The 25,198-nt window shown below is 41.3% G+C and overlaps 1 protein-coding gene and 1 long non-coding RNA gene across 3 annotated transcripts in view; both read right to left on the bottom strand.

Annotated features, from left to right (window-relative positions):
- Window positions 1–2,636: 2,636 nt before the first annotated feature.
- Window positions 2,637–25,198, bottom strand: part of fam171a1 (family with sequence similarity 171 member A1) — a 44,009-nt gene continuing 21,447 nt past the window's right edge. For both annotated transcript variants that reach the window (XM_072692263.1, XM_072692264.1), the window contains 7 exons: window positions 21,004–21,231; window positions 19,585–19,677; window positions 16,175–16,333; window positions 14,848–15,024; window positions 5,396–5,512; window positions 4,622–4,736; window positions 2,637–4,353 (listed from right to left, as the gene is read on the bottom strand). In XM_072692263.1, coding sequence (XP_072548364.1) covers window positions 2,640–4,353; window positions 4,622–4,736; window positions 5,396–5,512; window positions 14,848–15,024; window positions 16,175–16,333; window positions 19,585–19,677; window positions 21,004–21,231 — 2,603 coding nt within the window. In that variant the 3' untranslated portion in view covers window positions 2,637–2,639. The remainder of the gene's footprint in view (window positions 4,354–4,621; window positions 4,737–5,395; window positions 5,513–14,847; window positions 15,025–16,174; window positions 16,334–19,584; window positions 19,678–21,003; window positions 21,232–25,198) is intronic.
- Window positions 6,802–13,807, bottom strand: LOC140566133 (uncharacterized). Its single transcript, XR_011980620.1, has 2 exons — window positions 11,744–13,807; window positions 6,802–8,535 (listed from the first exon to the last, which is right to left on the bottom strand). It is a non-coding gene; the product is annotated as an uncharacterized lncRNA (long non-coding RNA).

Genomic DNA, 25,198 nt, shown 5'->3' with positions numbered 1-25,198 from the left:
ACATTATCCCAATATCTTTTAAGGAAGGGGAAGGGGAGGGGAATATCTGATTGTAACTGTGTGTGTGTATGTTGGTTTAATACATATTAGGTAGCAAGTGAACAGTCAGGTCTTCAAAGCGTTGTGTTAAAAGCAGAAGAAATGGGCAAGCGTAAGAATCTAAGCCACTTTGGCAAGAACCTGACTGAGATGGGTCAGAGCATCTCCAAAACATCAGGCAGGTCTTGTGGGGTTTTTCTGTAATGCAGTGGTCAGTACCTACTTTGAGGATCTGTTGCTAACGCCTTGGTGCCAGATACCTCAGAGTGCCTTCAGTGGTCTTGTTGAGTTCATCTACTCAATATAAGGCAAGTGGTACTCATTTTTTGGCTGATCAGGGTGTGTGCGTGTGTATGTACTAAGACACCTGCTGATTCATTGTTTCTTCTGAAATTTGAGTTTACTGTCTCTACTGTCCAGGGAAATCTTTCTATTAGATTTCGGAGCATTGCTGTGAGGATTTGACTGCATTCAGCGATAAGAGTGTTGGAGAGGTCAGGATGTTGGATGATTACCACCCCACCTCATCCACAACTCCAAACCAAAAAGTACTGAATGGAGCACCATCATTTCACAGAACCCCATTCCACTGCTCCACATCTCAGGGTTGGGGGCCTTTCACCCCTCTAGCCCACACCTGGCATTAGGCGGAATGGTGCCAATAGATTCATGTTTATGGCAGTACTTTTCTACAGGGACTAGACAAGCCATGTGTGTGCATTTGCACATCTGTGTCAGCAAATGGTGCAACTTAAAGTAGCTGAATGCATTCATTAGAAGTGGGCCAGAAATATTTGGGTAGTACAGGAAAAAAAAATGCAGCACTAGTGACATTCATGCTAGCAGTGTAAGATGATTGTATCATGCTTTTATAAGCGGTTTTGCACTGTGGGCAGCCTCTTTATCACCTCTCCTCCTCCACCTGATACTGATACTGACTTTGGATCAAGTTTTGGATTCAGTGTTGAATTAGGAATCTGATGCATAAAACAAGTAAACACTGGTGAGGTTGATCCTCTACGGACAAAACTTTACAGACCAAAACAGTAGAATTTGAAAACATGGAAGACTGTTACCTACCCAACACAACAGTTAAATTCTGGAGAGTAATGATCATGAAAGGCTGCACACACATTTACTGTTCTCAAACCGCAGTGCCTATATGCTACCAACCAGAGATTGTATTGCTTACCTGAACAACAGAAGAAATACATAAAGCTAGACATTTTACCTTCATACAACCGATCTTTTTTGCTCAGTTCATTTACAAAAATAAAAACAAAGGCATAGCTGTTGTGCATAAATGTGTTCTAAAGGAGTGCTTTTTCGCTTTAGGAGTTCAGTTCGTTCATACATAAGCATAAGTTCCTGGATTGTGAACTTTAAAGCGCTGCTTGGAGTCAATTCTGTATCAGTTCGAGTCTTAACGCTTCTGCTTTTGGAAGTACAAAAAATATATATAGGCAAACCCAAAGCCTGCACTTAATGTGATAGTGTGGCAAAAAATCATATTCACACAATATTCCTCCTCATCCCAAACAGACAGCCAACCAAGACATGTTTAGTGTCTGAAGTTTCTTTCTTTAGTTTTGCACTGGAGCTACAAGGGTTCTATAGCTTACAAGTAATGAAAGCCTATAACCACCAGTCAGTTAACATTGTGCAGACCGTGTTAATCTTCAGCAGGAAGGTTGGTAGTCACTGGCTTTAACAGTCCTTCACTTGCCTCCAACCGACCGACTGCTAAAAACTAGTATTTTTTTCTGTAACACACATACTTCAGTACCAAAATGTGTGAAAATCATTTGGCCAGGTCTAAGAAGAAAACAAAACAAAACAAAAAACTATTTTTTGTGGCCAAAATGTGACCAGGGGCATTGGGTAATGTCGACCCCTGGTTCTAACAATATTAAATGATTATTCAACTTATTTATAAATGTATTATTTTTAAATAAGCAACTTTATCTGCAAAATAAGTGAAATTGTCAGCCACTGGAACAAGATTGTATCATAGATAAAGTTATCTAAGCAAAACAGGTCTCATAATACTCTTACAATCACCTCAAAATTAGAAACATTAGAAATGTTGACTATATTAATTAATACTACTCTATGTAGCCCCAAAGCCACTGTATGACATACTGTCTTCAATTGCCTCCAACAGTCCCACGAAAAAAATCTGGTATACTTTACAAATTGAGCTGCAGCAAAACGTGGACCATCTGTGGGTCATCGCAGACAGGTCTGAGAACCACTGGCATGTAACCAATCACAGTAATAATCTAACAATTTATCAGAAACCACATCATGCTTATTTAACTCACTAAAAAATGCATATTCTGGGTCAGTTCTGGGTCAGAGTAGGACTAGGACCACAAAATAGAACTGGGGGCCCTGCTTTATTATATATGCTTAAGAACAAAACTAATGAAGCAAATTTTAGACACCAGGAATCATGGCTAATCATTTCATGTGGGATAAGGGGAAAATTGCATTTATTAGATTTTTGCCAAACTACCATTTCAAAAGGCAATTCCTGTCATTTAAACAGGACCAAAGGTGAATAGTTCGACTGCCGGGGGGGGGGGGGGGGGGGGGGGTCATTTGAGGTTAAAAGCGAGCAGTGGCCGTTCCTCTCGCTTCTGCCAGGGGCTCTTTTTGTTTTCGTCTTCCCCGCTGTCCTCCGGGACGGCCAGGTCGTTCTTGTGGTCAGTCCTGAGGATTAGCTCTTCATCTCCTCTCTCTTCATCCGCCTCTACCTCCTCTACCATAGGCTCTGGAAGGGGAGGTGGTGAGGGCAGTGGAGGAGTGGGCAGCGGAGGAGTGGGCAGCGAAGGGGGCGATGAAGGCGTTAAAGTCTCTTCCTCTACCTCCTGTCCAGTAGTCTCAGGCAGCAAGAGCTTGAGTGAGTTTTCCTCTGGACTGCAGACAGGAGTGGGGCTGGCTTTGGCATTAATGTCATCATTAGCATTAGCTTTAGAGCTCTCCACAAACACCAGTTGTGTGTATGCCACGGCGGGTGATGTAGGCTGGGCTCTTTCTTGACCTCTGCCCTTACGGCCTGGCGTGAGGTCACTCATGTCCACGCCAGAGTCCAGGCTTGCGTCGTTGCTCCCTGCACAACTAGCGTTGTGGCCCGCCTTCTGCAGATCAATGTAAGAGTGGCGGATGTGGGCGTTTGAGCGGCCATCCAGTGACACAAACCAAGCTCGTGGGTGTGGGAGGGGCTTCCCACCTCTTAGCTCCATTAGTGTCTTTTCGGCCAGTAGCTGGTCCTCACCGTTCATCTGCACCACCCCTAGCCCTGCCTGACTCAGCGAGTTGGGAATGGACAAAGCTTCAGGCAGAGCTGCGGTCTGTAAAGTCCATTCTTCTGCTGACCTGGGCCCTTCTCCATCCCCTCCTGCCCCCTCTTTCCGCTCCTCCAATCCTCCCTCGTTGTCCCCTTGCCCTGCCTCTCCCTGGGACTGATGGGATGCGTTTAGCTCTGCCCGGATGCTCTCCAGTTCACTCTGTTCGTCTGATTGGAGCAGAAGCGCCTGGCCTGACAAGGGGTGTGTCCCAGGCAGTCGCATGTAGTGGGCGGGGATTAGCAAGGTAGGACGGGCTTTTTGATAGGTGGCCGCACCCTGGCTTACATGGAGCTCGGAGGTACAGCAGAGCAGAGCTCCGGGGCGTGGAAAAGCAGCGGGGCGCTCCAGATGATCCACCGACCGCGAGAGCAAGTAGTCAGCTGGCCGGCGTTCCATCATGCACAGCTCTCTCTCTGGGGAAAGGGCAGGGCTTAAGGGCATGGCCACAGGAGTCCCCATGGCTATGGGCGTGGCTGTGACTGGAGAGAGGCGGGGATCACGCATGCTTGCCTTACTGTCCGAGGACAAGCGGCCAGCCGATGCTGTGAGATGCAGATGATGGGGGGATGAGGAGGAAACAGAAGTCTGGAGCGGATGGACGGATGAAGAGACGATGGAGGTGTAGCTACGGCGGTATTCCCCACGTGCTGCTGGAGAGTCATAGCCCTCGGAGGCAGATTTGAGTGCAAACGTCTCGGCAGAGCGTCGGTAGGCATTGCCGTTGGAACCGCGGCTCCGTAACTCGTCCCGAGATGCTGCAATTTCGTTCGTGGACGAGTTGTAGGGACGGGGCTTCAGCATTGGTGTGTGCAGGTCTGGCTCGGCCCCTACATGGTCCAAGTGGGTCTCGCTGATTAGGTTGAGGTGGGACATGGACGTGGCCTGGTCTCGTTTGGAGCTGTCTAGAGTTGAGGACAGTGTGAACTTCTGGTGGGCTCGTCGAGAGCGTGCACATTTCCTTCTGGTAACAGAGACATAGCAAAGTGAGGTGACCCCTAACATGGCTTCTGCTAATGTACCAACAAAAAAAAAAACTACAAAAACACTTTAGTGTGGTGTTTCCCAGCCCAGTCTTGGACTTGCTTTATACTAGAGCCCAGCACATCTCAACCAGGTGTTCAGTTCTGGTTAATATATCTTGGGAGTAGAATAAAAACAAGGACTAGATTGGAAAACACTTTATTTAAACATATATGTGGTTGAATAAGTGTGTCCCCACACCAACATACCTGCAGTAATACAGCAGAAGGCATAGGAGAAAGAGCAGGATTAGGGCCATGCCCCCCAGTATGGCCAACAGGAACACAGTGTGGTACGTGCTAATGTCTTTTGCCACCACAGGACCTGGAATGCACACACAGAACAATATTCCAAGTACTGGAAAATGAACGTTGGTTTTTCCACTCTGTGATTTGAAAGTCCTATTATGGGAGTCCATAGAACTCTGTTACCCATCCATCAATATCTATCAATTTGAAAGCAGATACCCACATTATCCTTCACTTAACCACCAGATGTGCACCATCATGACGTATCTTTTTAATTGATTGATATAAATAGTAAAATAAACACATTAACAAATATATCGGTCAATAACTGGCCCCACTGAAAAGTGGCAACAGTACACACTCTGCAGCAATGGCTGGATTAGAGGATCCACAATGCAGAGCATGCAGAAAGGTTATGTTAGGTTTGCTTTCTCACAGTTACTCAGCTGTGAGATACAGATGAACAGTGAATCTCCATCATGTCTAGTGTGTGAATGTTGAAGTGGAATAGGGTCAGTGCGAAATCGGGTGTTTATAACTGCAGAGAGTGTGTTTCACACTGTTGTCACACAAAAACCTTATACCTCCATTTTCACAGTTTTTCACTTTGACATCATGTGAATCTGGCTGTTGTTCTTTACTTTGGGTCTCAATTTCATGATCAATGGACCAATAGAAATGCTCCAAAATGACACAATTACAAACACTTATGTTCACAGTATAAGTTTATTTTACCTGTATTTACAGGTGACATGGCTGCAACCCAGTATCCCAGCTGAGGGGCGATGTATGTGAGGATGAGTTCACTTCCTTCTTTCTGCACGTATCCCAAACTGCTCTTTAACCAGGCCCCTAAACACACACACACACACACACACACACACACACACACACACACACACACACACACACACACACACACACACACACACACAAATCAACAACATGCAGCAATGGATCTCATGACAGCATTACTGATTTTAGCAGATATCAGCTTGTATAGAAATTAAATAGGATCTGATGTGCCAGTGAGCTCCTATGGAATAACAGGAAAACATTTTGTAGTTCGCAGTTATCCCCCTGAACAGGAGACTCCAGCCACCCAGACTACAGTCTATTCTCATTGCTGCTGCCTGGCAAAAAAATAATCAACAGCATTTCTCTCCAGGCCATCTGGAAGATCAACAGCCAATAAATACGCAATGCATTAGCACATGGCAGACCGTCCACAGAATGTACCACCCCACACAACCCCAAGCCACTCTGCACTAACTGCTATTGTCATGGAACAGTTCATGCCCTTCAACCAGTATATGTAGTGTGTATGATAAAATGCAACCGAACAGAGAATCCCACAAATGAACTACAATTTTTAGAGTTTAAGAACCAAAACAATCAATCGATTAACAGAGGAAAACCAGCAGATTAGTCCATCATGACAACAATTATTAGCTGGAAAAAGAGCTCATTCGTTTGTTTACTAACACCATTTATTTTTTTATTTTTTTCAAGATATTATTCCATTAATACATTGTTTCAGGTTTTAAGGATAGTGAAGCATAAAAAATCCTATGAAGAAATGCAGAAAATATTTTTCTCACTCTCACACGTGTCTCAGTGAACTTTGAGAATTAACGTGAATGAAGCTGATTGTGACTTTTCCTTCTGCAACCACTAGATGGTAGTCAATGCAGAGGATTGAGTAAAAGGCTTTGTAATTATAGATCAAAACCAATCACCCACCCGCCCGCGCGCACACACACACACACACACACACACACACACACACACACACACACACACACACACACACACCGCAGACACCGCAGACACACACTGCACTATATAGTTAGAACATCAATTCTGTTGAACTCTAAACAATTATATGAAATAAATGCTACAACAGAGGACACATCAAGATTTCTACTCCTATTTTTTTTTTTTTTACCAAGAATTTAATACATGGTCATGTGGTTGCCTGAACACACCACTGCCAACAACTCAACTTATAGGGCTCTTCCCAAACTCACCTGATGTCACATCATTCATTAAGTTCAAACCAGCTATTAAAAGGCCCACACCATGGACCAGTCCTTGCACAGGCCTTTGAACAGTGACAATCCTTGTAGTTTTTTAACATCACCTCAGTGCATTTAAAATAAAGCAATTGTAGTTTTTTTTTTATTCAACATCAGCTGCTCTTAATCTAATTAAACCAGTCTAATTACACTGTTTGTGATGAATCATGCAGCTGATCATGGTTTATTAAGCACTAACAGTGTCCTTGATATGCTTACAAAAGCATATTATCACAATAAAATTGATCATGATACGACAAAATATCGTCATATTGTCCAGCTTAAGTTTAGTTAATAATACTAATGTATATAATTAATAATAAAAATTAACATGAATTAGTCATTTTTACACAGTTCCTCCATTTTTCACAGACTCAAAGGTATTTGGACAACTGAATAATCCCATGGAAAATTAAAATATACAGCTAGTAAAGAAATAATAACGTTTAGGAGTGGCCAAATTAACTATTTGGTACATTTCTAAAAAAAAAATGCACTAGTAAGCTTAGCAATACCAAACTACAATTCAAAGGATGATTGCAGGACTCTTTCCTTGGTGAAGAAAAAAAACCCTTCACAACATCTGGTCTAGATGTCAAGAGTCTTGTCAAAGTCTACAATCAAGAGACGCCTTCATGAATGTAAATACAGGGGTTTACCCTCAAGATGCAAACCACCGGTTACACCCAAGAACCGAAACGACAGATGAAACCAAGATTAACTGGTACCAGAATGATGGTAAGAGAGGAGTATGGAGAAAAAAAAAAAGAAAGGGTTAGTGATCTAAAGCATACCACATCATCTGTTAAATGTGGTGGAGGAAGTGTTATGGCATGGGCATGCATAGCTGCTGAGGGAACCAAGTTACTGGTGTTTAATGATGTGACTGCTGGTAGAAGTGATCGCTATTTATAGAGCTATATTTTCTATAATAACTGATATGACAGCCCTTCACAGTACATATTTATATTAATTAAAAAGGGTTGCTTTCACTGTGTGTTTTTGGTCAAGCACTCTTTTTACTTTCTGAAGACAAAACTGCAGGCTGAAAAACTCACAAACAGGCAGCACCTAAAGGCAGCTGCAGTAAAGGCCTAGAAGAGCATCTAAAGGGAGAAACTCAGCATTTGGTGATATCCATGGCTTTCAGACTTTAGGCAGTCATCGATCGCAAGAGATTTGTGAAACCAAGCATTAAAAATAATCCTTTATTAGTTATGTTAGTTTGGCCAATTACCTTGACCTTGAAAAATGAAGCAACTGTTGAAAAGTGACAGTTAAACGCCTTTAAAATTCCTATTAAAATTCCTAGATTGCTCAATTTTCAAATCAGGATACAGGTAATTTAATGGTTTGCTAGCTGTTAACGCTGCGATCAGACTACACTGAGGGAGTGTTCCCATGGCAAACATGATTGTATTTTTGATGAAGTCTATGTATTTGCTCAGGGTCCCTATAGCACAGACTGTACTTAAGCTCCTATTGTCTCCTGAAGGCAGAATCATAAAGACATATGTTAACAGACGTACTGGTGGACACAAAACCACAAACCAGCCTGAAAGGCCTTGAGGAGATTCAGCTTTGGCGCTTGAAGAGGATGAAAGCAAAAAACAAACAAACAAATAAACAAACAAACAAAAAACAGTAGAACAAAAGGACCAATGACCAATGTATAATTTAAGTGTAGTCTGTACATGACTGTATATGATTGCAGTAAGTGTGTGCATTGCAGCCTCCTCTTCTCTGTTTTGCATGCTTCCCCCATGTTTACTTACATCATTGAGACATGTCAAGAGTCTGGATTGGGAAAAAAAGAAAAAAAAGAGTCTGTAATTGATCACTCATGGTGTTTATTTCCCACAAAACACCTGGGCATAAGGCCAAGAAGGAAACACCCACCAAAACATGCAAGGAGACAGTGTAGCACAGTGAGTGTTGACCACCATTCAGATCTAGAGATACTGTGCTAGCTCTTTGTAGTGCTTTCTGTGTTGCCATCCATATCCATTAAAAGAATACAGGGAAAACATCTAATACAGTGTTCTGAACCTAGTCTGACAGTTATTTGTTCTATGTGTGGTGAATTGTGACTATGCCAAGATGCAGACTATTGGGGTTTCCTGCAAACGAGGTTAAAAACCAGTGTTCTAGATCAGTGACTAGCGGCCCAATGCACCTAGAAGTCAGTTATTCAACTCGAGCCAAATGGGGCCAGGACAAATATGAGGTTTTGGGACCGATTCAGGCAGAGTTTCACGTACACCATCGGGTTCTCTTGTTTTCTTTCTCACAGTAACGTTTATAGCTTTTCATTGCTGCATAGTGGCCTGAGGAGGATGGTTCTTAAACTCGGGTGGAGTGGGGCGAGGCATGGTCTTAACGCAGATTCTTAACATACCTGATCAAAGATCTCAAAGATTTAGCTTTTTTGTCCAATTTTTGCTTTAATTAAGAAAATTACATTCCCACCCACAAGTCCATAAGGGCTAGCCTTTGCTTCCATTAAGGCACATAAAGTCTCTTCTCCAACTGCTGCTAATGCCAATTATATATCTGTGGCTTCTGGACAGGGATGACTGTGGCATTACCATGGATTGAGGGCTGGGAAAATCCACTGTAATGGGTAACAGTGTGTGAAAATGAGAACCCATCTAAACAACTATACTTTTAATGGTTGTGTATTGTGGAAAATAATGTTGATAATTAGGCAGTGAACAGACTGAGAATTGTCTTCTATTACTTTGTAGCCACATTAGACTTAGTCACTAAAGAAGCAAGATCTCGACACTAAACAGGTCTTGGTGAATTAATCACATGTGAGGGAGATAACGGTGTGAATTTGATTTTTGGCTGAACTTTCCCTTCAATAGCCGCTGTGCAAAACAAAGACCATGACAGACGACAAGCTGGCCTGCATCACCAAGAAAATCGAGTTAGCACTGCTGTTTTCCACCCCCTCCTCTCCCTCTTTCCCCGCTCTGTTTATTCCTGGTTGCTAAGAGACGCCCTGATAACAATAATATGAAAGAGAGGCCTGTTGTCCAGTTCTTGTGTCCAGTCTCTTTTCCTTTTTCCTGACACCTCCTTCCTTTTGCCTTGATTTAACTGTCTGTCTATTCTGGCCTCTGCAAACCTTAACCCATTCACTTCAGGGCTCTCCAGTGTGTCTGCATGGTCCTTACACTGGCTCCCAGACTTCACAAAAATACCACTACTTATCTACAAATCACTAAGCAGTCAAGAACCTACATCATCAGCAACAGTACACAGCCCAGATCACCCAAGTCTGGCCAGTTCGACAGCATCTAAAACCAGCAGTACACATGGAGTGAGACTACCTTCAGCAGCAAGGCCAGCTGCGGTCTGTTGGAATACACTCTCAGAAGCGGTTAGATGCCCACAGGCTAAAGCCATTTTCTAAGACAAACTGGGAAAGATTATATATAAAATGTTGTGTAAAAAGCCTGGTCTTATGTTCTTGGAATAAAGGTCAGATGAAATGTGTTCAGCAGTGTTTTGGGGCTGTGGCAGTGTGTGTAAGACAGCTGGTTTCGTAATGCCAGCTGAAACATGTCTTGTTGCTTAACTGATTGGACAGTCTTTAAAGTTCTCACGAGTAAAAGTGTGTGTGTGTGTGTGTATGTATGTGTGGTTGGTGCATATGGAGTACATGCAAAAAAAAAAAACACTACTTTTGAGGTTTATTAAAATCAGTTCCTGTTTTTATTCTCACACAGTGTTGCCCTGCAGAGTCTGTAGGTGGATTGTGTGAAACAGTGATGCAAATCAGAGAAAATACTCAGAAGCACTATAGCACTATATTGGACACTGCCCCCATCTTGGACAAGGGCAAGAATGCTAGTGTATGTAAACACTGTGTAAATATTAACGAGTCTGTAACAGACAGTTTATGGTTTTGGAACTTTTATTTTAATGTATGCGGGACTTGCATTTCAATGAGCTGACTGTACCAAACTCTCATTATTCACCTACACTAGATTAATACCAATTTCCATTCTAGACCACATTTCAGACATCTCAAGAAAGTGAGTAATTATTTTTTTGGAAAAATTGTACAAATCCTGACGGTATTAAACCAATGAAAAAAAAAACGACATGTGGCATTAGTGTAAAAGACTGCATGTTTGGGCACTGCACCTGGTTAATACCATACCTATGGTAAAACATGGTGGTGGCAGCATCATTCAATTGGGTGCTTCTCAAAAGCAAGGATAGGGAGACTGGTAACAAGGAGGGATGATTGCAGCCAAAACATCTTTGAGGAAAACCTTGTCCAGAGCGCACACAAACTCAGCCTGTAGTGACCGTTCATCTTTCAAAACGACAATGTCCTGAAGCATACAGCCAAAACACTAGGTTGTGCCTTCATAGCAAGTCTCTGAATGTCCTGGAGTGGCCCAAAGACAGCCCAGACTTAAATACAATCAAACACCTGTTTAGGGAGCTGAATATGGTAGTTTACAGGTATTCACCTTCCAATCTGATGGAGCTTTAGAGATATATGCAAAACGACTTGCCGTTGTAATGGCTGCCAAACAAGCTTCTACAAAGAGTTTCCCTTTCCCAATTTCCCTCTGTCCTCATGGGTGTTTAAATGTAGATTGATATATGAAAATGGGTTATTGAATCCACTCCAAATGAAACCCACCACACAATAAAGGGGTCTGAATACTTTCTAAATTCACTGTCAATGGTATAATTGTACAAAGTAGTGAATTCTGCCTAAAAGCTTATATTTGACACATTTTAGACCTACAGTCATAAATGCTTGGCATTAGAAAGTGTACACAAACACACACACACACACACACACACACACACACACACACACACACACACACACACAATAGAAATGTGCACATAGTGACACACAAACTTAACTAATTTGACTATGCAAAATACACAATTAAATGCAAAAACTATTAAATATTTTACTCTTTACATAAAGATTAGAATCTAAAGCCACTCACTCTCCAATACTGACCACCTGTCTCTTTCCCTTGCTCTCTCCCCATCATGTGACCACTCTCTCGGTCTGTCTTGCAACATTACGATCCAACTTTGCATTTGGAGAAGCAGATTCATTCAGGTGATACATTTAGCAGTACCAGTCAGGCCTGGTAAGGTCAGGTCTCTTCAAATAATTAAAGAACACCAGGAAGCTGCAAAAAAGACGCAAAAAAGCAGCAAAAAATGTATTGCATTTTAAAATTAAATTAAATCAACCATCCAATTATTGACAAAATAATTTAACAAATAATTACAGTAAAGTTTTGCATAGTAGATAAAAACAACACCACACATCAGAGAAATAAGCAAACCATCCCAAAACACTCTAAGTGGAGTCCTGTTTTGATGACCACATCAGTGCTCTATGGTTGTCTGAAGCTTCCTCACAGGCTGACTCTGTTGCTCGCAAACAAACCTCTTAACTTTATGAACTGGCCTGGACCAAAATAGCCCAGTGCTGGTCACACGATTCAGGAGAATGAAATTACGGTTGTAAAAACTTGAACTGCTGATCAGTTTCCACAAGTGGCTCAGAAATGCCAGCAGACAAGAAGGAAGCGAGGGAGAGCAGAAGAAAACAGGACTAAAAAACGTGTGGCCCGAGGCTTAGGGCTCCAACCCAGAGACCGCTGCTTAACCACTGTGAAAGAACCAGATGGCCAAAAGTCTTGGTCTTTTTACTGGACTGTGATTGTGGTTGGACGGACCGGAGTGACGGCTGTCAAAACTCTGACAGCTCAAACGCAGAATGAGCTTATTTGCACAATCCACTACACCATTTGAGACAGCAATATACAGCCACTTTCTCATAAATGTAACCACTTGTGCACAAATGTAACAACTGCTTAAACCATGGTAATCTATCTTCATAACAGAAATACGGCACCAAAATGCATCTTCTAAAGTATCAAAAGCAAGTCGAAGGGTTAGGCTTTGTGTGCCAGGCCACCCTACCCAGATTTGAGTCAAATCTGCAACCGGATTAAAAATGAAAGTCCTTTGCATGGAAAGCCTTGTGACTTGGATACGGTCAGTTGTGGTACTACTGTGTCTGTGTACTTTGATTATTGAGTAATATCTGCGTATTAACAAGTTTTTCTTTTGAACATGAGGTGCACGCTAAGGGCCTACAGCAGGTCTTGGCTCTTTGGAAATGAAATGATCAGAATACTTCCTATACTTGTAATAGAGTAGGTCCCCTCTATGCGGTCTACTTGTCTTGTGTGGCTCCACAAGACCTCTGAAGTTGTCCTGTGGTATCTGGCACTCAGACAGTAGAAGATCCTTTACATCCTGTAAGTTGTGAGGTGGGGCCTCCATGAACCGCATCAATCGCCGGTTTACCAGTTCCTTTCTTGGAGCACTTTGGTAGGTACTGACTTGCTCAGATAACTTGCCTGATGTTTTGGAGATGCTAGCACAATTTGGCTCAAAGTGGCTCAGACCTTAATGCTTGAACAAATTTTCCTAATTTTACCTCACATTCAAGAACTGACTGTTCACTTGCTGCCTAATACTTTCCACCCCTTGACAGATGCCACTGTAGATAAAGATAATCAGTGTGTTTTACTTCACTTGTCAGTGGTGCTAATGTTATCAGTGGGTATCACCTGATCAGTGTAATTTCAATACATTTATTCCAAAATGTATCCAAAATGCCCTAAGGTTCAACATATGAACAACTGCAATGAACCTCAATTTTTCCTTATAATGGCATTCAACCCCTTTTGTTCTGTGATAAGGATAACTGTGTAACTTCCTGAAAAGCAATGCGAAAGTTCCTCCTAAGTTTTAACAGTGGGGAGCCAGTGGTGGTTTAGAGGAATTGAAGATGGTAAGGAATACCAAGTGGTGCATCCATCTAAGCGCCAGTCTTATCAGGAAATTACTGGTTCGACCATGTGGTGCCACAACCATTCATGTCCCAGAGAGCATAACTGACCAAGTAGGATTGACTCTACCCATCTAGAGACATCTATCACTGCCTAAAATAAAGGCAGAGAGATTAATCTTGGGTTCCAGCCCACAAAAGTAAACACAGACAGAGTCACTGTGCGCGAGTAAGTGAGAGAGAGAGGCAGAGAGAGAAGGGAGGTCCTGTTCCAGCGGCAAAGCTCCATTCAAATGATATCTAGAATGCTTCCTGCTGGTCAGCTGACCTGGAACCAGGAGGTCAGCCATAGTCAGGACAACGCCGCAACCTTTTGATCAAATGCTCTGAAAACATTCCACTACTGCTACCACCCGATCCAACCTAACCTGACTGATTAGGAGATCAAGGGGAGAAGGAAATCTGTAGTCCAATGAAGTGCTTCTGCGCTCTCTCTCTATGTTCCCCAGTCATATACTCATAACCACACACACTCAGAGGAAACCCCCAACTCTGGAAAGAAATATTCAACATGGTAGCAAACCACAATATTCCTTGGGTTTTGAGCTCCTGCCATGTTTTCAGGACTGTGAGTGTATGCATTTGTTTTCATACGTTTTCAGTCTTGACTTTGTACTAATACTACAAAAAAATCGTCTGGGTCCTGACTTTGTAAAGGGCTACTTATTTTTTTCTTTATTTCTTTGATTAGGACACAAAGCTTGTCTAGCTTCTGTAGTACTCCAGTAGTAATACTAAAAAGAATAGGACTCAGGAGCAGAGTAACATGAACCTACTGGCACCATGCCTAATGCCAGGTGTGGGCTAGTGGGGTATAAAGCCACACATGACTGAGATGTGGAGCAGTGGAACTGTGTTCTCTGATGGTGCTCCATCCAATACAAAACCTCTTTTACCATTTACATCTACTTTTACAGTTTTTCTTTGTTGTTCTTTACATTGTGTGCTTCTAAATGTCTAAATGAATGGACCAATAGAAATGCTCCAAAATGAATTTAAATAAAATATTTTTACTTTGTTCTTCATTGAAAATTTATTTGTTCTCTCATCCTGTAAAGTCTTTCTGGAGATTCAGGGTTTTTGCATGACACTGAAAATATTGTTCATACAAAGGGACACATTGGTAGGTCTATGCACAGTACTGTATATAAATAAATGTGGAATGGGCAAGTCCGTATTAAACTCACCCAGTTTGGGATCGAACCTCCAGGCGGGTATGTGGTCATTCTCCTTTAGGCCGCTATTGGCAGGCAGAGGAATGCTCACACTGATCGGCTCGTTGACATGAAGCTCTGTCCCGTCACTGCCCAGAAGATGAACGCTGATGGCAGCTACAGGGGTTAGCTCAAACCTATGGTCACTGCCTATTAGAGTGAAAGAGAGAGAGAGAGAAAAGAGAGAGCGAGACCGAGGGGGTGGGGGTTAAAAGAGGGAGGAGAGGAGGAAAAGGGGGTCAAGTAAGAGATTAATCAGCCCAAATAACTCAAAACAAAGCACACTCAGTAACACAGAGGAATGAAATACAAACATTAGAAGGCTCTCATGGTCTGTCTCGCAGTGATGGGGTATTGATTCAGATAATGGTACGTTCTAAATTATAAATTTAAATGGAAATTTAATGGTGGGTCCACCTAGAACAATACAGCTGTTAAGAGGGCATATCAAAGCATACCATTCACATAACCTGCCAGCATTTGAAATTGGTAAGACTTCAGGTAACTCTTCTATGAATCATACATCTATTTCAAATAAATAAATAAATAAAAATGTTGACTGACAGTCAGGGAAAAAATAGGTAGTATTGGCTCAGTAATGATTATGACTTTAGGCCATTCCACTGTCTCCATTTTTATTTGTTCTGCAGCTCAAAACCTAAAATTGCCCTAATCAAATCTCTCAAAGCCTCAAGACTTTGGCTTGTCTAATTCCTATTGTCTATTTTACTGTTCATGAGAGGAGGAAACGGAAAAAAAAACCCTCAATAACACCTATTCTCTGAAATCAGCATCACTGACTGCTACACGCCGACGCAAAAAAGGCTGTGTGAAGGCACTCAATTTTTTGAAAAGCAAGACACTCTTCCTTGGTCACACCATGAATAGCAGAATGTGTGAAACAGGCCTTGAGCATCTGAAAAAGTGAGTTAGCATCAGTTAGCTCAAAGAAGGCCAGTACTTTATAATTCAATACTTAACTTAAATAAGTTAATCTAATCAGTCCTTCATTTCAGTAAATCAGGTGAGCTGCAGGTGAAACTGAACAAATCTGTATATTGTGTCTCGAATATATACCAAAAACAGCAACCAAACCTATGTTCTTTTAACCAGCAAATCAACAACTTTACAAACCCACCGCACACTGACAGCTGAGTTTATGTGTATTTGTATTATTCGAAAGCTTTACAGGCAAATACACAACTACTGCAGAGATTAATGGGATCAAATAAGATCATCATGCCTGCTTAAGCATAGGCAGCATACACAACACTATATTAAACAACCCTTTGTGTGTTACCTGTGCTGTTGGAGCGGAGGCCCTGCAGGTAGGGGAAGTGCTGTGTGTCTTGCCCTGAGTGGCTCACAGTGAGAAAGGAGGTCAGGTTGGTGTAGGTGGCGTTTGGAGGAAGACTCAGTGCTCTTCTCTGGAACTGAACCCATGGCTGCAGCCTTGATCCTGTGTACACACACACACACACACACACACACACACACACACACACACACACACACACACACACACACACACGGTCATAATGCATATTCCAACATGCAGACAAAAGGCCAACGTATAAGCTGGTATCTAATTTACTTTGCAAATACTAGGATTAAAAGGGAAGATTTGAATCTCAATCTAAATTTCTCTCCTGAAAAATCAGCTTACATCATTTTCTCTCAAATGTAATCAAGCAGCCATGACATGTTCTGCACTGGAGCCACTAAGCTACCATTCACCATATAGAACACTGCATCCTGTGCATTGTAAAACAATAGCACAATGTACACCATGTGCTGCCTATTTGAGATCAACAAAAAAACTCAGTTCAGTGGTTGACTACAGAACGCTAATTGGTACACATAAGCTTCCTACTTGTTAGCTACACTAGCCTAGCAGCACAAAAGAAGCTAATTGTAGCCACCAAACACATCTTGGCTGATTGGCTACGTTTGGGGTTAAGGGGGAAAACCATAAATTTAACTCCTTTAACCCATCTTCCTCTCCCTCCATCTTACTCTCTAAATTGAGTAGGTCAGTGGATGCTGGCGTCCAGGCAGTCCTGTACGGCTCTCAAGGGAGTGATGATGTCACCGAGTTTCCATTGTGGGGAGTCTGCATTCCACAGACATGACACCGAGCTACAGTCCCCCCCACATCCTATCCCGCCATAAACGTCTTCCACACCCACCCTCTAAGAAACAGCAGAACAAGACCCTTGGAAAGTCTATTCTAAATCATGCCTGAATATCCTTCTTAATGGTCAATGCAGTATGGTCCATATATTACACACTGCTGCAAGCCCAAGACGTTTCCAAAGACATCACGTGCATATGGCAGTTCTTTACATTCTCTAAACATTTCATGTGGAGTGGCCCAATAAAAATGCTCCAAAATGACCTGGGCTAAAGTCTTTACACTGAAGGTTTTTTCCATCTCCTGTTTAGTTTTCAAAATTGTGTGACATCGATATTCATTTACAGTACTGTGTAAAAATCAGATCTAAGCTCCTTATCTGGTTAGTGTTCACTTACTCAGTAAAACACTAATATTAGAATTCGTATTAATAATTATTAGAAAAGGTCTAGTATTATTTATAGTTATCACAAAACACCTGTTTTTTTAAATCGGTGCTTAAAGATGTTAAATCATGTGAGCTGGTGATGGAACTGAACACATCCAGGTGCTGACTGGGGGGGTTCAGGAGAAATCTGAAAAATTGCTCACAAGTATCGTGCAAAATCAGAGAGCACCCTTCATTTAATTTCCAATGAAAACAAACCTTACGTACAGGGTATTTATTATTCAGGAGATATTTCTTAGGGGATCAGATGCAGATAGTGAAGCTGAAAGTCTAAGAGAAATAAAGCTGAGTTTCCAAAACTGCAGCCCAAAAGATAAAAACCTTATTCCTACTCTCTCACACTCCTAACAACCATGCAAAACCTCATAGACCACCAAACCTGCCCCATCAGATTACAGCACTTGAAGCTTTCATCGATGAGGAAGGAAACAAAGGAATCAAATAAGCCCAGACTCAAAATCATTGACTGAGTCCGAGATGATTTAGGCCCAACTTCTAAGACTTAACTTTGGTAGGCGTAGAGAATTCTCAAGGAGATTTCGCAGAAAAACTAAAAGGGAGTCTCCTGTAAAGAACAGAAGCTGTAATAAAGGTAAACTGTTACACCCCTACTTATGATTCAGGCCCATTTTGACTAAAATTAAGTCTCTCTGACATGTCAATGTATAGAACCAACCATGATGTCGGTTAAATAAACCATTGAACTAATTTAACTTCTAAGAAAATTGTTTTTGTTTTTTTTGCTTTAATTATGCTTTTCAGCAGTCAGCAGGGCTGGCAAAATTAATGTTTTGCTTTTCTTCTAAAACACAAATCTTGCATTAAGGAGAAACATTTATGTATATATGGAAACAAATATTTATCTTTACACATCTGCTATCTATCTACTGGATACCTATAAACAGATAATTCATTCATAAAGGAATTACATTGCTGGTGCCTTAAAGACTGGCACAGTGCCTGCAGACCACTCTATGCTTTTCAGCACACAATATATACATGCACAGACACACCCGCTAATGCCCTCTGCCACTAAATTTGCAGCATTGCAATGGCATAAGATAGCACACGCACACGCACACGCACACACACACCTTCTACTCTAATGCTTCCCCCAGCTGTCTGTCAGAGAGCTCCCTAAGGAGTGCTTCTCCTCAGTGAGGTCCCACCCCCACTTTCTTCTGCCCCTCCCTCTTCCAGAGCTTATTACCATCCACCTCTTCACCTCCTCACAGTGCTGTTACCAGCCCCACTTCACACACGCACGTTAACATGTGAAAGTAGTGTTAATTAAACGAGGAGGGGTTAAGCATTAATGCAGAGTCAAAATCCCAGCCAAAGGAATTCACACACCACACACACACAGCATCACTGGAGCATGAGCTTTGTCAGCAGTGTAAGTTGGTTCTGAATGGGGGAGAAAAAGCTGTGTGTGTGTGTGTTCTTGCATGTATGTGTACATGTGTGTGTCACAGGAGGGGTGGTGCCCCCTTTAACGCGCCAGAATCCTGCAGCAGATGGAACAGGATTTCTCAAAGCTGCAGGTGTGTGTGTGTGTGTGTGTATGCATTTTCAAGATGATTGCCCGCTTGTGGAAGGTAATAATAGCAAGGCTACAGTTCCACTCTGTTGAGTGAACGTGTGTCCGTGTCGGTTGGGAGACAGAGAATATACTGGACATTACTTTTTTTTGTTTGTGTAAATGTAGTGTATACATTGATATTTTTATTCTCATACAATTATTATCTATGAATGTATGTATATATTATACTTCATTCAGGGTTTTTTACTTGACAGCCGTATCTTATTATACATATTCTACCCTATTGTTTCATGAGCGGACAGTAATCAAAGCATTTCACTGCTAGCTGTACTGTGTATGACTGTATGTGACAAATAAAACTTTGAATTTGAACTTTGAGCAGTTTGGCTATATTCCATATATCCATTCCAACTCACACAAATATTTTAGGTTTAACAACTATGCAATTCAAGTCATGTCCAAGAAACATTGCCCATCATTCGTGCTGTACAGGCTATATATTGGTGCACAGTGCTCGGACCCCAATAATTACACTATGTTTTTGGAACATAATCTTTCACGCTCTCCCTCACACACACTTAATACCTTGGTATCCAGAGACGATTTGAATGACGTCATCATACACCATCAGAGTAGCAGCTCTCTCAGGAAGCAGATCCAAGCTGAGAGATGAGAAGACTAGACACACACAGACACACAGACACACTTCATTAGGCCATGGTACATTGTGAGAACACATGACATAAGTTAATAGTTTCCAATTTCGATTATTCAAACTTTACAGACATTATTCCCAGCCTGCAGCAGTGAGGAGCGTTTCAGAAGGTAAAAGAACAGTTTAGGGTGTGTAGTGTGGATCTATTTTACAGTGGAACATGAAAATTTTACAAAATAGCAATTTCATAGTTTCCCAGATCGGCTTGGAATCAGCAGATTTTCTGCATTAAGGTACTCAGATCAAACTGGGGAAAATAAAAATTGTATCAGGATATCCCTACTTCTCTTTAAAAACGGCTATGCTACTAACTGAGGCACTTCACCTAGGATTAACACTACCCCACATAGCAAGTGTGTGTGCATGCTATTTCAGACTAGATTTGTTACAGGAATGGCGCCGTTTCGGCCCCTTTTTCTCACCCTGATATTCAACCCAGCGTTCTCTGAGGATATTGGCCCGATATGGATACCCATCAATACAGACAGGCAATCTCTAGTACAGATCAATCTTTTTGGTTCATAAAACCACACAAACATCATAAGTGGACTGATGGACTGCAACACACTACAGAACACATAGATGACATGGCTTATATTGTTTTATTGCACAAAAAAAATAAAATAAATAAATAACCAATAGATTGACTTATTAGAAAAATATTAGGTTAGGTTAGGAATCCAACACCACACTTGTTTCAAATCAATTCACAATACTGGGTTCTTAATTTGTTTAATTAACTGTTCAATCAGTACAATTACATTAGACCTCATAATTAAAAGAATGCTCATTTTCCGCAATGCACTGTGACATCATAATGGTTTCCTGCATTGTTACACCTCTAGGAATAATCATTAGCTGCAGCCTTACTGTTGCAGTCTGTTGCAGTAGACACTGTCCAGGACAACCAAGTGGATCAAGCTCTCATTCTGCACCCTGCAGTGACTACCTAAACAAGCCAGGCATCACGCTGCTCCACTTCCAGGTTTGTGTGTGCAAGCATTCGTGTTTCACTTTTGCTCTGCCCTGTTTGGTAAGCTAATCCCTTTAGCTACAGCAGAGCATTCTATTTTCTAACAGCCTGCTGCTCCCCCACACCTCCCTCAGCCTTCATTTCCCCATCCTGACGGTCTCTCGGGAGAGTCCGGGAGAAGGCAGCAGGTGGTCCGTTAGCCTTTATATTTATAACAGTAAAGAAGCTGTAGGGATAATCCTGCTAATGAGATCTTAAAGAAGAAAAAAGAAAATGAATTAAAGGAAAATTGAAGTAAAAGAAAACGAGATGTTACCAGGCAGCCTGTTAGGTCGCCATGGGGCGGAGTTTGGCACATAGCCACGCCTGGTTGCTGTGATTACAAGAAGGTCGCCCAGGCGATAGTGGAACCTGACAAATGCGTTGCCGTCAGCGCTGGAGAACTCTCTGGCGACGGAGGTGTGGTTGGCGAAGATCTCCACGGCGACAGCAGAGAGGGGCTGGTGAGTGCTGGCATCGCTCAGGTGAACCTTCAGCACCACTTCTGCATAAAGAGCACAGAAACTCCATTAGAGTCAGACTCAAGAGGACAAACCAATCAAAACAGAATAGAGAAAGACAATAAAATAGAGAAAGATCCATCACATTACATCACAGTGGTCCATTAAATCACAATAGTTTATTACAGGCATGGCAAACTCATTTGAGGTAACAGGTCACGTTACACACAGTCCATTGCTTTTTACTGGAAAACCCAACACTGTGTACTGGAAAACTGGTTTGCTCTGGCCAGAATCACATAATGGGTTTGTAAATTTGGAGTGTTTTATGTTGGTTTGGTTTTCACACTGGGAAACAGTGCACACGAACATGCATCGCAACAAACCACATTGTAACGTTCTCTTATTGGTCAGACCTGTCTGGGGCTAGAGCAAAACAGTAAATTCAGTAAGAAAGTCCCTTGTGGACTAGTGCATATTTCTGTACAATTGAACATGGAGCTACAGAAAATAATGCATTTGTTCATAGCTGTAATAATTGCTTGGGCAGAATACAGGGTTAACACTGCAGACTGTGGGGGCTGTACAGTTCAAACTTTAGGAGTACACCTGATACTTGGGTCAGATTGAGATCAGATCACAATCTTGTCACAAATGAACCGCTCCAGAGACCGGACCAAGACGACCTCTTCTCAACGATCTCGGTGCGGTTGTTTTGGTCCGCATCCAAGTGCGATTACTGTATACGCAACTGCCCAAATGAATTGCACAAAGGGTTAAAAACAAAAACAAACAAACAAAAAAAGTCTAATTTAACAAGACTTAAAAGTGCAGGTCTAAAAATGGCCCTAGCATTAGCTCAATTTGGCTAAAATGTACAAGTGGCTAATTGAGTAATACAGAAAATTTTTTCCTGACTGAAAAGACTGGGCACAGACTGACAGACACTAACTGAGCTCTACACACAGCCCCTATCTGGGCTATAATATAATAACATGTCCTCATAAACCCATTCATGAGAAGCGTCAGCATTTGTTTTGACCCTGTAGGTCCACACAGTGCGCCAACTATTCTATAAATTAATTAAAAATAAATAATTGAGACCGATGTTTTTCTCAATTAGAATTTGCACCGATTTCACTTTTTGGGAAAAGTCCCGCCCCTCCCTTAAATGGAGATTCTGATTAGCTCTGCTGCCATCAGTGTAGTTCAGAGGATTTCTTTAACTAAGTGGCTGAACTCAATTAAACAGTCACCGTTGAGAACATGGATCCTACATTTAGTTGTCCGGCCAGATTAGAACCTTTATCGGCCCGCAAGCTGTATGTTTGAAACTCCTTCTCTATTTTAAATGCCAACTGTGAACCATACTGATTAAGCTGTGGTTGAGTTTGTTTATATATATTATCAGCAGAAAACCTGGACAAGGATAGAATCACTAGATGTTCAGACTTGTCCCCAATGTCCTCAGAACCAGAACTTCACAATGACCAATTACCTCACAACAGTCTATTACGTCACAATGGTGTGTGATCTCACAGAAACGCCAAAGTATAGCATATTTAAATACTTGCACAAACAAACCAACTAAGCTACAAAGGAGATGAAAAGCAAAGTGAGCAAGAACATCCTCTAAAACCTTCTGCATTAAAGGGTTCAGACTTCAACCAGCAAAATGCCAACTCTAATCTGGACTGATCAAACTGCTGTTAAGCTTGTTCATATTTAATTACACTACAACAATTTTGAAACGCATGGAATCAGCAACCACAGTTTCCTCAATGTCATCAAAACCAGAGGAGCTTACTCTTTTTTTTTTCTTTTTTTTTTTACCACACAGCATTGTCTCAACATGCTTTCAATAATAAAGAAGACACAATTCTGAAGAAAAGAAACCTCTGCTCACCAATTTAGCTGAAATGGAGCAACCATTGCAAAGACAGAAAAACATAGTTCAAGTCATTCTGACACATCACTCCTAAACACAGCAATTAGCGAGTTTTCAGTCTCTTACAATTATAACGAAGTCCCATTTTATGACAGACAAAGGCCCACAACAGCAATTACTGTAGCGCAGCGATGCAGAATTTTCCATCCATTAAAAATATTCATTAAAGATGATTAATCGCACATAGAGTGCTCCTCTCCTCGACTTGTTGGGGAATAAAAAGAAGCCCACTGAGGTCTTCAGGTTCTCTTGACTATTCTGTGACAACTTCTAAGAGGGCACACAAGGAAATCACCGATCACCACAGAGATAACCTTGTCCACGTTCAAACCTTGTCCACGTATTAGCCAATAGCAACAAGCTGTGAAAACAATGGATGGTGTTTCCTTCCTCTAGGAACCTCTGGTATGTTTAGGAAGCAACTGCAACAGCACCCTTCCTGTGGAAAACGTCTAATGCAGCTTTAGAGCCCACAGAGGCACTCCCCATAAACATTCAAGTAGGGCCGGTTTCTAAAAGCCTGGCATGGAAAAAGAATGAAACAGTTTGCCCATAGTTTTGATAAGGTTCTTGGGAGAGGAGTATTTAGGCTTAACTAAAGGCACAAAATCTGGCCAAAGCATTTTAAATATACTATTATGATCATGTATTCGTCTGGGATATTCTGCTACATGCCAGACGGACATCTACATTAAGTAAAAAGGCCTACAGAAGCTTCACTGTGTGGGGAAAAAAGAAAAATAATAATACTAATAATAATAATAATAATAAAAAAAAAATCAGAAGTTCAATGAGGGGGAGCCTTATTTTCAATGTAGTCGAGCATTTACAACAAACAGTGATTTAAAAAAGAAAATTAAATTAACTAAAATCAGAGGTAAGTGAATATAAAAACATTAAAAAGAAAACATGACATAAATTAATTCATCACTTTAGGACAAGCTATTTGAAATGTTTTTTTAACAGCATCTGTATCCCTCCCCATGACCACATGGAGAGACCTGTGTGGTCTCTCTCAGAGCCATGTGAAAAGGAATCCATAGAATTCTATTACATCACAAAGGTCTGTTGCATCAGAATTGCCTGTTACATCACAAAAGTCTGTTGCATTTGAATGCTCTATTACATCATCTGTTGCATCCTAATAGTTTGTGACCTCACAGAGATACTGTGAAACGGCACAACAGTCAGAAAACTTTCAAATTTCTAAAAAAAGAAAAAGATAAGAGCGACAGTTAGAGATCAGGGCACTGCTCACTTATGCTGTCTTGCTTCCATTTTAATATTCTCCTTCTAGTGGGGGAAAAGGCCAAATACGAATACTGTATCACAATGCAATACAAAAATAAAGGTGTTACAAAGAGTTATTTGAGCAATTCCACAGAAGGACCAATTGTGCTTCTTTACCGTTTTACAAAAACTGTCCTTAATGAAACCAAAAATGGTTTGTCTATGATATTGCTCAAAGAACCATTTGTAGCACTTTTAATTTTAAGAGTTAAGGTCTTAGGAGTCAGCTGCGTCTAGACATTTACATAACAGGGCTAATACAAAACACCAATTTATGGTGCTTTCTGGGGTAGAAAAAAGGATTTGGCTTATCTATGCTAGCTACAACAGCAAGCTTCATCAAGCTACAAAAAAAAGAAGTACAGACTCATTTTGAAGTTAATAAATATTATTACATGGCTGTAGTTTCACTAGGCATGAGGTTATGTTTAAATTTCAGAATGATACAGTATAAACGGCATTATTAGTGTATTAGTATACAAAAGTTTAAGTGCACAGGATCCTGGATGCGGCTTTCAGGTAAAAACACACATACGTATGGACTTGTGGTGCAGATAAGCATGTGGTACAACCCGTAATAAAAAATCTGAAATGTCATCACACCAACATTTCTTTTAAAATCCCTTCCCAGACTCATCTGCATCTACAACCTTCTTTATGAAGGCCTCAGAGAGCTGACCATGGTGATAACACTCCCTTTAAGTATCAAGAGCAAACCAAACTATTTGTCTGAGGATACTGTAAAAAGGTATAGACTATACTAGTCAACTTAC

Source organism: Salminus brasiliensis, chromosome 1 (assembly GCF_030463535.1).
Source record: "Salminus brasiliensis chromosome 1, fSalBra1.hap2, whole genome shotgun sequence".
Lineage (NCBI taxonomy): Eukaryota > Metazoa > Chordata > Actinopteri > Characiformes > Bryconidae > Salminus > Salminus brasiliensis.
Note: the sequence above shows the minus strand (reverse complement) of the source record. Positions and strands in the feature narration are given on the sequence as shown.